Raw genomic sequence first — 14672 nt, 5'->3', positions numbered from 1 at the left:
TGTTATAGTACAAAAAAAATGTTTTTGAGAGACTGTGTTTTTGTGTTCATAACGGCCCGGTTCGTTATTTACCTATATTCGTGTTCTTTCACTTATAACCAAATAATCATAAATCTCTTCTGTGATCCGGTTCGAGTGATAGTAGCGATGGACTGTATGGACCACGCCTAGTCACGCGAAAATCTAGCTTCGAGCTTGTATTGAGATCGAGGATATCTACATAAAAGCATAGGCGTTGCCAATCAGCCGAAAAGGTAAACTTTAAAAGATTCCTTCGTAAAGTTCTATCTAAGCTTGGAAATAAGAATCAAAATACATGTACCATTTAATGTGGTGCTTTAATGATCCTAATAATCTAAACTGATCGATATTTAGACAGCCGCAGCTAAATTGTAGAGTGAATGGAAATTAATTTAAAATGAAACACTTTTTCAAACGTGAAAATTATTGTTGTTTTGCATTTATTGTATTTCCGGACAATTTACTATTTATTTCTTGCCCTTGGTCCGTATCATCTTGCTATGTATATAAATATATAAACGTAACAAAAACAAAAAGGAAACTACAACTGTGAGACTGCTTTATGCATAATAGCAAAGCGTTATAATAGCAGCAAAATATATATTTTACAACTACCTAATTATCACGTAATTACGTTTCCCATCTTTTTCTAACTAAACTCTCTGTCACAGTCTAAACTACGTCAATTAAAGTATTGGTAGCATTTTCTTTGTGAAGCGCCGACGTGAAAATTAATTGTGCGTATTTCTATTTTAATAATCAAGCCCTGAAGCTACAGCACGAACTACAATAGATCTCTTTTAGTCATTATACATATATTTATGGGTCGATGAATCCGTATTTAAGATTTTTCAAGAACCTTGGTGTTCAGAGGAGGTCTGATCATAATAATATGTTCAGAATTGATTAAAAAACATCATCAAATAACAATGAAGCTGAATTCGCATTTAAATTGATAGCGGTATTTGGAAGGGAAAGAATTATTAAACTAATATTTAAAACTTGCGACTTGTGCATTAAACCGTTAATTATGACTATCACACGAAATAAAATTTTTATGAAGCAATTTAAATTTTAAACTTTTATCTTTGAAGACGACCCACTGTTTTTGGCTGGAACGTACGCAAAGAGTAATGAAAAAAATGTGTTATTACCGTTTGATTGAGTGCAAAAATCACCCCAAAAAAACTTAGTTCACATCCGATGTATCCGTATCGCCATTCATCGATTGTTAATATTTGTATCGATGGCGTCAGAACCTATTAGAAAACTTACTTAATTTAATCTACAATTGGTTTTTTCAAATCTATCCGAAAATTTGTTGCTTACTTTTGGTTAGTTTAACAGTTTAACTGACCATTTACTCGATTCCAAAATGGACTGCAACACGTATTAAGAATTTGGGGTGTGACTCCAGGGATTAACGGTGTGCGGCCAACGCCACTGACCGCCCGCAATAATATAACAGCACATGCCGACAACGTAAAATGCGGACCAACCGCTCAGGCTGGAATTAGAAAGGCCTAGATGTTATAGTCACGACTCTCTCGCGAGTTTGTCACGGGTATCTGACGCGGACGCTTTATAGTACTATCTATCAGTTAACATGCAATTTACTTCCTCAAGTTATCAACTGGCGGGATCGAGAACCGCGCCTTTAGCTCGATAATTTTTTGCTGTCCGGCTTTCCATCAATTGTCATTGAATTAATGCGAATCCCTAATGACGTTATTTTTCAAACACCCCACACACACACGGGAACCAGTTTATGGCAAGTCCGACCCCATATCTTGTTCACATAAACCATATATTTCGTGCTCCAACAATATCCTTTTATAGACGCCGTTTTTACAATTACAAAATAAATTATAAACAATTATTCAGGCTGACCAGTCCATTATCATTATATGAATGTAAGGCTCCAGTCGGTGAAAGCCCATTTCAATTAGAAATGTTTAATAAGCAGTCCCTAGAAATTTCAGGATTGCTCAGAAATTGAGGTTGGGATCTTAGCTTTATAACTAGCATTAGCGTCGACGACTATAGTCTTTAAGATTTTCTATTGCGCCTTTGTCAGTTCAGTAGCAAGGTTTCGTCTCATTTTTATAAAACTCACATTGAGAAGTTAGAAAATGTTTAAAGCACTTTTTAAGTATTGCGGCACACAGATTAAAAGTACCCAAAAGTCAGATTAACGAATCTGTTGTTAATTTGTGATATCGACTACAGTATTGTTCTTTCTTAGAATTAATAATAGGACCCGGTCAAAGGACTTATTTTATGTTCCATCTAATAATACTAACTTTCACTTGATCAGTCCGTTGGTTCGTTTGCAACCACTGAATAAGTTTCTGGCAGTGTAATAAATACTAAAAATAGTTTAAAGTATGCACGACCTACTTAGTTTAGTTAGTTAAGTTCTTGAAGTACTATAATTATTTTTTATTTGATTTGCTTTGTAAAACGGTGTAATGACGCAATAAATTACGTTTCAGAATCAGCAAATTACAAGCAAATGCCTTTTTATATTTCATAGGCTTTGTTTGGTTCTACAATGAACTAGTCCATGTGGCATCAGAATTAAACCATCAGGTTTTCATTGAAATATTGATATTGAAAATTTGATTTTAATATTATTACCTATATAGGAAACAACACACTCATTGATTGCTTTGTTATTTGTGGTTAGATTCCTGTTAGAGCAAGAATTAAAAATAATGAAAAAATATAATATAAAATAGTAAAAAAGACACAAACAAGAATTTCTGTTACGGTCGAATTTACTTCGGTTTGGCAATATAGTTTTCTGTTTAAATAATAATAATAATATATTCTAAAAACAGTAGTAAAATACTGTAGAGAATCAAAGTTATTAGATAAGTCAACACTTCCATACGGACAATATCGAAAATTCAAATTGCAAACCCGACCATTTGTAATTCCAAATTTGAAGCCAAACGAACCGTCCAAAAAATAAATCTGTTATATATGAACGGCCCGTGGTCGCCGACATTCTAGCAGATCCGTTGAATGTAAGAGAACCACGACAGTCTGGACCTAATATGGCAGCGATGAGAATCAGATACATGTAATGGGATATTTATGTTTGGCGAAAAAGATTACCAAACGTCGTAAATAAATGTATGAATGCGCTCGAAGTATGGTCACGGTATCGAGCATAGAATATTATGTACTAAACAGAAGACCGATATACAAACGACTTGAGCTATGTTGTGCTTGGTGTTCTAATAATATTTAAAACAAAAGTTTTCCAACATCTAAACAAGCAAAAATTTCAGACATCTGTTTTCTAGTAATTTTTTTCTTTATACAGTGCGAGGGATGTTTTTGTATTTGGTTCAAAATTCGTATAGAGCTATAGAGGTCGAAAAATATTGATGTTAAACGATTTTCCATTAAAAAATTCAAACAATTATCAAAAAAGTTTTTTGAAGAGCATTGCTTCTATTCTATAAACGAATTTGTTACACATCAGATATAGTAGATCTAAGTTATATTATAAATTAATTATTCTTAGAGTGCACCTATATATACAAAGTTTTACTTTCTGGTTACACTGGTATCGAGCATAGAATATTATGTACTAAACAGAAGACCGATATACAACCGACTTGGGCTATGTTGTGCTTGGTGTTCTAATAACATTTAAAACAAAAGTTTTCCAACATCTAAAGAAGCAAAAATTTCAGACATCTGTTTTCTAGTAATTTTTTTCTTTATACAGTGCGAGGGATGTTTTTGTATTTGGTTCAAACTTCGTATAGAGTTATAAAATGTAATTCTAAACACTTTTTTTCAAATAACAACTGCCGATATTTTTATTTAATTCCGCTTCTCGCTTATTAGATCGAATTTTTCGAATTTGCACATACATTATATGTTGGGGGACAATTGTCTTAATCATAGTGAAGTAAATACAGTTTAAATTACTTCAACATCACTTTCAACAAATACATTTCCAAAAATTTATGGAATATATATATAATATAAAGTTCTGAAACAAAATACAAATGTCATGAACATGAAAAAAAATTGCCACAATTAGAAAAGATACAATTTCAATTTCAACAATTTTACAATAAGATCTCGAAAAGTAGGCTAAACCACATTATATTTGAACATAAATTTCACAATATTATAAATATTTAAACTTCTCTTTTTAGAATTGTTGTAGTTTTTACGAACTTACCGATTTCTTGTCTTTACTGACAATTTCCAGAGGCGCCTGTATGCTCGGCTTCCCTAGATACCAATCTTCTCTGGGGTTGTAATCTCCCAGGAAACGCACCAGTCGGGGAACGTTCACATAATTATCGTCATCGAAGTGGCAAAACCATCTGCAAGGAAAATATATTCGTTACAATTAAAATTGATGAATAAAATAATAACAAAATTCACAATAAATACCACGGGCATTTTATTTTCATTGATTCATATAAAAATTCCATTATTTTGACTCATATTATTAATGCGGAATGGCAGCGCAATATTATTTGTTCATCTCCTAGATTAAAACGATGTGCGATATACTTCTTTCTAAACTTGAATACTAAGGAATTCGTGAAAATACCCTAGCCCTGTTAAAATCTTATTTGATCGGAAGCAAGCAATATGTTGTCTGGAATTATCGGGAATCCACTCTGTTGGACATTATTAATGGAGTGCCTCAGGGTTCCATCCTTGGTCCACTTTTGTTTATAATATACATAAATGACGTAGTATTAGCAACAAATGCTGCTTGCAGTATACTCTATGCGGATGACACATCATTGATTGAATAGGAGAAAAATGTAACTAATTTAAATAAAAAGGCTGTCACTACACTCTCCGTGATCGAGCAGTGGTTCTCGGCAAATAAACTTAAATTAAATTCAGATAAAAAAAAAGACTCTAATTTTCAATACCAATAGAAGAAGAAGAAAAAAACGGAACCGGTCAAACTGCACTGTTTCATAGTGTCTTATCATATAGGCATATAGGCTACTATTGTGGGGGAACGCTACGGAGATTGCAGAAGTCTGCGGTTCGGGTTCTTGGGGGTGTTCCGCCGTCCAGCCACTGCCGCCCAATATTCAAAAAATTGATAATGTATGTTTAGTCTCCAAACTTTAGTTGAAATCCACTCAATTTTGTCTGTCTTTCCGACTCATGCTGGATATCACAGCTACATGACTCGAACAGCTGACAATATCATAACATTAAGATCGAGGTTGTGTAATACATAAAAAAAAACTTAATCTAGATTTGTATAATATTTTTGCAAACATTCTTCTTAGGTCGAAAAATAATGATGTTAAACGATTTTCCAATAAAAAAATTCAAACAATTATCAAAAAAGTTTTTTGAAGAGCATTGCTTCTATTCTATAAACGAATTTGTTACACATCAGGCATAGTAGATCTAAGTTATATTATAAATTAATTATTCTTAGAGTGCACCTATATATACAAAGTTTTACTTTCTGGTTACACTGGTTTAACTGTTTATATGTAATATATTTATCTTGTTTGTACTCTTCCTGACTTCAAAAATACATTTTTGTATTTATAAGTGGTCAATAAACGATTATTTATTTATTTATTGTGATTGTTATTGTTATTATTATTATTATATTTTTTTATTTTATTTATGTTTTTAAACTAAAGGCTACGTTTTCGAATACCTGACAAAATTGAAAAACAAAAAATCCAAATTTCAGATACATTTTCAAAAAACTCAGTGTCGCACATTATATTTACGCAATAGGTAAAGAAAATTAAATTTAACGACATCGAAAAATTGCTGTTGATGCTAGTTAATTGATGTTGGATGCTTGGCGTGCTAAAATACAGAGGGAGTCATAAAAAAATTCTTAATATTCTAAAACCAATTTCTTCTTTAAATTGCCTTAGGACCCTTGCGGATTTTATATCTAAGGAAGTAAATTACAACATTTTATCTTGGCAGTGAATCATTATTTTAAGTTTCCTAGGTTTTCCTATCTCTTATCTTTGCTGTTCATTTCATATTTACTAGGGCAATCTTTACGTTTCCACTTGTTTTATTTCTCCTTTTCTGATTGATTTCAAGGCCTAAAATTAGTATCTCCTAAAGCATTATAGCATTATAGGCATCCAATTGTTGTTTGTCCTGTTTGGGTAGTATCCGTGGGAGTAATTTTCCCTTTTTGTTCGTTCTATAGGTCTATTATCTTATGTTCTTTTCAACAAACCAACTGCTTGAATTGCAATTTATTAAGTCCTTTCTAAGTTTAGTACATTCCCTTCTCAATTTTACCAGCGCTCTATCCATAAATACTTTAAATAAAATAATGACTAAAATCGTCGCCGATTGTTAAAAATAGCAATACGAAATTAAACATATAACTTTAACATCAAATATGCTTTAATCACTTTCTAAAGTAAATGGTTGCAAGCAAAAGCTTTGGTTAACATATTGACGTTCCAAATAACAACATTTTCAGAGATTACGTTTTAGCGCTCTCCGTGCAAACTTTGCATTCAAGATCTCCTCAAGCGGACGTTTAATATTCAGACACCACTTTACTTTTGACCTAATCTAAATACACACGTCTCGAAATTTCTATTCGCTTTAATCCGATTTTCTATCTGTCCGCACCAGGAGTTTGAAACGATACCGCTTCAGGCATTTCCATTTTGCCATCGTTTCTCATTTTATTATTTTGCGTAATGCGACGAATATTCCCCTGGAAGTTGTCGCGCTTTTCAATCGTAACTACATCATTTTTCATGAATGAGATAGATTTAGTTACATCCACGATCATCACGGTCCGTTTTACGAGATGCTTTATTTCTATGGCGAGCTTTAAGCTCAATGCAAATCTATTTTGAATTTAGATTCAAATGGGTTTTAAACCTTGTCTCATGTACATATTAATAAATATATCATACACCAACATTGAAAAGCTTTACTGGAGTCACTGAATATTACATGTGTTAGCCATAAAGAGGTTCGTTAGAAGCATAACTTTCATGCAACGGTTGTACTTCATATGCTGTTGGAACGGCAAAGATTAAACCCAAGCTGAGATTATGTACATGATATTTTCATTTTTTTGACCATCAATCGAATGACCTTTATTCACTACCATGTAACAAAACTGTCTAACTAAAACTAAATTGCAATAACCTATCGTAAACCAACTAACAGAAGAACCAACTCCACAAGGGACCTAGAAGAAACACATTCGTTTCGATTGCATACAAGCCAATACAAAACTTTTTCAAAGGCAAAACCAAATAACAAATTAAGAAATAGAATTATGAGATTCCTAGATTACAGAGACAAAGGGGCGAAAGGCTCCCTGTAAGGCTTAACGGGCTTAGGGAAATATTCAAAGAAAAGTATATGCTTGCGCTATTTTAATTAATCACTTGTCAGAGGGATGTCTTCAAGAACTCCGCACACATTCCTGTCGTTTGAGCTTGTCTCGTAGGTAAGTGCACAAAAATCTGACTGAAAACCAATATCCACAACAGATCTTAAGAAACAGACATCAAACTTTTGCAAGAAATGATACGGATCGGGACATGGATCAGTGAGGACATATGTACGTTTGGAGGAGTAGAAGTTAGTGATAGTTTCAATTAAATATTAAATTAATACATTTCAGCGAGGGGTCCATTATGATCTATGGAGAAATGTCTTTACTAGAGAGCAAAAATTTAACTGTGTTTCGAGATGGAATTGTTAATGCTAATGCCTGCCTTAGGAGACTTTGTCCTTCAAGACGACAATGCCAGATTGAAGAGGAATACAATATGAAGTTTTGAAATGACCGGAAGATATTCTTCAGAGAAGTGATCGCCAGGCTGCTGAAAATTTAGATTTAGCAAAAATGCTGGAATCGAACATTATCCAATTAACCAGAAGCGGACGCCAGTATTATTAAGTGTTTTAACTTTAACTTGTTGTAAAAAAAATGTTCTACTCCCATATGTAAAGCGTCACTTTACCACGTCAGTTTCGCTTCCCACGGATCCGAGCCACTTCGGACATTTCCGCGATTGTACCGCACGGGTTTTTCTAACGGTCGTAGAAAAAGTATATTATGCAACCACTGGGAATGCTGAAGCTAGCATTTCTTGTAGTCATCAGCATATTTTATCACATAATTAACACGTCCGGAAAACTTTTTAAGTCACTCATTCATTAAAACACTCGCCCCGCTCGTGTCAAATAAACTCGTAAGTCAAATGCCGTTTACCGCACTTGTTGCATAATATACTATTTTCTACTCCCGTCTGTAAAATGCCTAATTACACACCGATCTAGCGTGCGGGAAGCGTCACTTTACCACCTCGATTTCGTTTCCTACGGATCCGAGCCACTTCGGACATTTCCGCGACTTTACCGCACGGGTTTGGGAGCAATCGGATGTTTTAGGAGATATTTCCCACACCTTGAATTTTGACGTTTGTCAATATATTCGTGTTGTTTTGCGAAAATGTACCCAAAAACTAACGGTCGTAGAAAAAGTATAGTATGCAACACGTTCGGTAAACTTTTAGTAAAATGCCGTTTACCGCGCTTGTTGCATAATATACTATTTCTAAAAGTGTAGAATTTTTGCTATTTCAACAATAATTTTATATATTGATACTAGAATTCTTATGCGGTTTGCCCTTCGACTGCCTGACTGGGTGAGAAGTAGAAACGGTATTTGGTATTTTTCCATATCCATTCATGCATTATCATGTTTTGCTAACAATTGTGGCGAGAAGCCTGAAGTTTCTCGGGGACTTTGGTCACGGGTTGGAGATCGATCGGTTGTTTTCAGATGACTGTTATACATCTCACTCCGCTCATGTCAAATCAAACTAGTGACCGAAATAGCGAGTTTATAAAGAAATATTAATACTTGACTTGACTTTGATAAAGGATCCACTGTTAAATGGTCGTCAGTCTTTACCCTACCAGTTGTATTAATTACCTTCCATCGCGTACTAGATGTAACCCTGACTTTACGCCTTGTCTAACGCAATTAGAAAAATCAAAGGATCGCCGCCTGCGATCTCCGGCAGATCGATCATTATTTTAACGGGTCGCTTCTGCCCCGCCGTATTTGGTAAATTGCCCCGCCACATTGCAACGTCATGTTCGAGTTCGAGAGCAAGAATTACGGTCGCGCAGCAAACAGAATCCGGTGTCATTTGCATTGCCGCGGGATTTCAAATCGCTACGCACGAATTACTAATCGATTCTTTGGGACACTTCCGTCTGTTTAGACTTAATTATTGCTCTATTCTCCGACTCAATATATTCGATTTCATTACGAGCATAAAACATGCCCTAGTTAAACCTAACAAGACCGAAGTCGGTCGTCGCTTTCTGCTTGTCACCGAATCGTCGGTTACATTAAACATCCCCATTTTCTTATTGTATTGTGAATGTAGCGGCATCGCAAAAAAGCGGCTTGTAATAGGATTCCTTTATAAATAACAACAGCTTTAAAAATTCTTTGTAACAATAACATTTATAATAATCTAACAAATTGATATACTTAGAAATTCAAATGCTTAAGTCCTGTTTTAAATAAAGTAAATACGTAAAAACGGCCCAGGTCTAATAGTTATTGCTTTGGCATTTTAAAATGTTTGACTTTTAGACCTCTATCAATACTATTTATAAATCTTCTGAATTCCTCCTGTGTCGGTTGATGATAAATCATACTTGATGACGTTTCGCCAGTCATTCTGTTGAATTCTGTTGAATCTCGGAGAAAGTTTGATTTATCAACAACCGACGCAGGCGGAATCCGGAAGATGAAAAATTTACTTGTATCAACAATTGACACCATGCACTTACAGGTATGGTCTGTTTATAGATATAAGAAAGTGACCAATTTCTTTTGAACGGATTATCTAAGGGTAGTCATTAACATGTAATGCAACAAGATTATTCCCAATTAATTAATAATAATAATCTTGTTGCACTGTATGTTAATGACCACCCTTGGATAATCCGTTCAAAAGCAATTGGTCACTTTCTTATATCTATGAACAGATAATACCTTTAATCAGTAGTCAAAATATGGCACAACCACTTAGTTCATAGAAGGACAAACGATTAAAATGATTAAAAAAATACAATCTCTTATTACACTTATCTGCCATCGGTTGGTGTATATACGCGCATCGCCAAGAAAATAATCGCCAACATTACCCTAACCATTTCAGTTTCGATCGACTTCACTATCTAATGGTATTTTGGGTGGTCTGTTACATCACTAGGTTTTTTTGGTTTTGGTTAGTTGTTTTTTGAAGTGGAATTTATTGTAATTTATTTCAAGAGTATCTATTTTCAAGTACAAGTTTGCGAAATATGTTTTTTTCTCGCACGTGCGTGTTAAACATCCAAATCCGCCATGTAATTGAAACCATTTCACAAACAGTGGAGGGTTCGCTTTAAAAATAATGATACCCTAAATTCAAATAATCCCGTTTTCCTACGTTCCGATTAATCAATCACTGATCAGATATATCCTCCCCATTTATTATATCATCCGTTTAAGACCACGAGAATGCATCAAATTAAAAAAGATCTTTCGTTCTTCCAAGGATTTATCTCTAAGTAAACATTTATGTGCATAAAGACCAAATTAAAGAAATCGAACTTCTTTAATCATTATTATTACTTGTTAATAACATTTTACAAAAGTTTTAGCATGTTCAACAACAAACTGCATTCTTCGGTATGAAAAAATTATAACTATTTTCATTTTACTTTATCGTGAATACAACAAATTTAACACATGTTTGCAACTTCATTTTGAAGGTATCGTCAATGGAAATAAATCCTAATAGACATACATTTATATATCATTCTGCTCCTCTACAAATTATCTACTTTGCTACAAAAACTTTTAAAATATATTTATAAAGTAAACCACTCTCTACATATTCGTTCGAAATATTAGCTACATATTTTTGCACCATTTATCGAAGGAAGAGCAGTAGTGCTGGGTACCTGAAGATTTATTTACTTAAAGTATTTGTTTAGCTGGATGAACCCTCATTAGGATTCATATCTTGGTTCCGGCGAATGACTTATATATTAAGGGATTTGCATTGGCTTTTATTCTTTAGAAAATAATATAATGTAGGATAAAAAGATTCAAAATTTGACAAAAACTGAAGAATTCGATTTATGGTCCTACTGATGTAATTTGAAAATTTCCGCACCGACAAACCGCTTCGATTTGTAATGGGCTCAAGAAAAAAAAGACAAACGATGTCGGTGATGGTATTCTGATATATAAATAACCGCGTCCAGCGCAACTACCAAATAAATTTCGATCGTAAAAAGATCTGACTTTTGACTGATGAGCGGTCAAATGTAGATCTGTTATTAGATTAATGTTTCCAGCCTAAAGCCGGTGGCATCTATCGCAACGGATCTGATCAATCAGTCAATCAATGAATGATTTTATAAAATGTCGGTCTTTGTTTCGCGGTTCAGTTTAGTGCGTAGAAACTCAGGTGATCAAACAAAGCAACTAACTATAGTGCATTCAATAATCAAAATCTCTATAGCGTGTGAACGACCGATATCGTAACTATTGGTGGACTATTTTTTTTCGAGATAATTTGTGGTTAATTTGTTTGTAACGATAATTATCATAATTCACAGCAGTATATAACCGAAAATTCGCCCGTGGTTGTTTCAATAATTCCGGTGTATTCGTTTGGAACAGATCGATAGGTGGCAACTTGATTATCGATATGACTTCCACAGTGGTACTTGAACAAGATCAGTTTGATGTTTACAAAGACGCAACTACGGGAGAGACCTTGTCGGTGACACGGTTTACCTGGAAGAATTCTTCGGGAATCCAGGTTCAGGTGATCACGTACGGCGGTACGATTACTTCTATCAAATTGCCCGACAAGAATGGAACCATAGATGATATCGTTATGGGTTTTGATGATATGAAAGGTATAATTCATTTTACATAATATACCCTGTCCCAACTAGCTCATAAAGGCAAACTTACGATGGCGGTTACATTGGAAAAATGTTGTCAGTTTTAAAGCCTGTTAAAAACTCATTTTTTACATTCTCAAATTTCCGTTAGTTTCTGAAATTCGACTTTTTACTTTCGAGATACCGTTATCAACTTCAATTTTTTTAACACGGACCTCCATGTTTTTCAGATTTTGTTTTTTTTTTTTTGGGTATCGTAAAAATGTTTTTTTTTGCAGCTTTTTCTAAATACTGCCATTTTGCAGAGGAGAAAAGGTTGCTAATGGCAATGTGTAACTTTAACCGTTACCGATATAACAATACTTTGTATTCTAAATTTACTAACTAATCAAACTTTAAGAAAAGTTGTTAGAAATCCATTTTTAAAACCTCTTTGACCATTCGGCACTTTTAGAAATGGGGTAGAGAGATTTTTTTAATTTAAACACGTTCGGCAAAGTCAAAGTAGCAAAATAACCAGATTATATCAAAATATGAAGAAAAACAAATGAAAGTTGCCACAAAAATTTATCGCAATAGTAGATACAAAATTTGTAATAAATTCAAAGAAATTGGTATCTTGAATTTTCAGACGAAAAGCTTCGCAAATTGTACAACGTGCCAAAAGCTGATGATTTTGTTGTTTCATTTTGCAGTTTATTCTAATTTAAATATAATTTAAAGACATTTCTAAAATTATTTACAAAACTTCTGGATTTCTTCAGCGTCGGTTGTTGTTGAACCAAACTTGCTGACGTTTCGCCAATCATCCTGTTGGTCCCTTCAGGACTGAACTGTTGCCATTCTGTTGGCTTCTTCAGTTTCGGTTAAGCTGTGAAGAAGCCAACAAGATGATTGGCGAAACGTCAGCAAGTTCGATTCATCAACAACCGATGCAGGCTTTATCCAGAAGTTATGTAAGTAGTATTACAGTAGCCTGTGGAAATTTCTTTAAAAAATATTTCCAACATATTTGTTGCATTTTAATATATTTCACATGTGGCATGTGGTTTCCAGCAAGCACTTTTCTAAATTTTAATAAATAATCTTATTTACGAATTTTTTCAACGTTTGATAAATAATACACACGTTCTCAAAAAGCTTTGGTCAGTTTTATTATAAGAATTTTCTTTTAAAACTACAAATGTATCTTGTAATGTGAAGAGAATTGCAAAGTTTATTCCAACAATTTAACCCGATTTTTGATTTTAGGCTATTTGGATGCGTTAAATCCATACTTCGGAGCCACCGTGGGAAGAGTGGCCAATCGCATAGGTGGCGCTAGTTTCACAATAGACGGAGTGACTTATAACGTTACTGCGAATGAAGGAAAAAACATTCTTCACGGTGGGCTCAAGGGTTTCGATAAGGTTTGTTAAATTATTGTCTCGTCCTTCCCGCTAACTAGAAATTCCCTAAGGTCAACTGGAACTACTACGTCTCGGGCAACAAGGTGATTCTAAGTTACCTCTCCAAAGATCAGGAAGAAGGTTTTCCCGGTGACGTCATAGTCAATACAACTTACGAATTAACGGACGACAACAGGCTTTTGGTCGACTACCAAGCGACCACCAGTAAACCGACCTACGTGAACCTAACTAACCACTCTTACATCAACTTGGCCGGTCACAATACCGGTTCCGAAGAACTATACAAACACGTAGTATCCGTCAACGCTGATTACATAACCGAAGTAGATGCTGAGTCCATTCCGACTGGTGACTAAACAATTTCTACTAATTTATTGCTAGTTTGCTAATATGAGATTGATTATCCAGGTAACCTTCTGCCTGTTGCTGGTACGGTGTTCGATCTCCGGATACCCAAAACTCTTAGTGATGTCATAGACAAGGTCCCCGGATATTCTGGCTTTGACCACAACTTCTGCGTCACTAAGGGAACCACCCAAGAAAACACTTTTATGGCAAGGGCTGTTCATCCGACAAGTGGTACGTATATCGGTTTTGTAATGTTTCGCGATAACGAAGTTAAATCAATACACAGCTAGAGTCATAGAGGTCTACAGCAATCAGCCGGGGGTGCAGTTCTACACCGCCAATAACATTCCGGCCAAGACTGCAGCACAAACCATCACCGGCAAAGGAGGAAGTAAATATTACGAGCATGGGGCTTTGTGCTTTGAAAATCAGAACTATCCTGATGCTATCAACCACGTGAGTACATTCAGGCTAGAAATTATAATTGACAAGGCCAAACACTAATCGGACTTTGTAAAACTGCCGTCGTATTCAATTTTATTTATTTGGCCACATTTTTGATTAGTCTTTTTATGTTTAAATCGATTTGGCCTAACACAAGAGTGGTTTAATTAGTAATATATACTCCACCTTACTTGAAATTACTGAATGTGTACTAATTTTATTCTGAAGACTTTCATTTTGTTTACAGAAAAATTTCCCCCCTGCAGTTCTATATCCAGGACAAATCTACCATCGCACATTTGAATATAGATTTTTCGTCAACCAATAAATCTCTGCAGAAAGGAAATATGGCAAGGAATCAACAATACGTGAACTTTATATATTAACATATTGTAATAATCAGCAAAGAAATACAATTTTTAAAACTTACGCGTTTCGATTGAATAGACATCCGCAATCAATATAAATTACCTAGCGCAAAAA

General features: G+C 34.5%; 2 protein-coding genes across 3 annotated transcripts in view; one reads left to right on the top strand and one right to left on the bottom strand.

Moving 5' to 3' along the window:
- Nucleotides 1-14591, top strand: part of LOC132703787 (galactose mutarotase-like) — a 48711-nt gene extending 34120 nt beyond the window's left edge. For both annotated transcript variants that reach the window (XM_060673260.1, XM_060673259.1), the window contains exons 2-7: nt 11759-12000; nt 13240-13397; nt 13448-13745; nt 13806-13976; nt 14032-14201; nt 14437-14591. In XM_060673260.1, coding sequence (XP_060529243.1) covers nt 11759-12000; nt 13240-13397; nt 13448-13745; nt 13806-13976; nt 14032-14201; nt 14437-14517 — 1120 coding nt within the window. In that variant the 3' untranslated portion in view covers nt 14518-14591. The remainder of the gene's footprint in view (nt 1-11758; nt 12001-13239; nt 13398-13447; nt 13746-13805; nt 13977-14031; nt 14202-14436) is intronic.
- The window catches only part of LOC132703788 (fringe glycosyltransferase), a 128000-nt gene that overhangs the window by 57515 nt on the left and 55813 nt on the right, over nt 1-14672 (bottom strand). The window contains exon 5 of the mRNA XM_060673261.1: nt 4232-4379. Coding sequence (XP_060529244.1) covers nt 4232-4379 — 148 coding nt within the window. The remainder of the gene's footprint in view (nt 1-4231; nt 4380-14672) is intronic.

This window comes from Cylas formicarius, unplaced genomic scaffold (assembly GCF_029955315.1).
Source record: "Cylas formicarius isolate icCylForm1 unplaced genomic scaffold, icCylForm1.1 PGA_scaffold_6__28_contigs__length_40554024, whole genome shotgun sequence".
Classification (NCBI taxonomy): Eukaryota; Metazoa; Arthropoda; class Insecta; order Coleoptera; family Brentidae; genus Cylas; species Cylas formicarius.
Note: the sequence above shows the minus strand (reverse complement) of the source record. Positions and strands in the feature narration are given on the sequence as shown.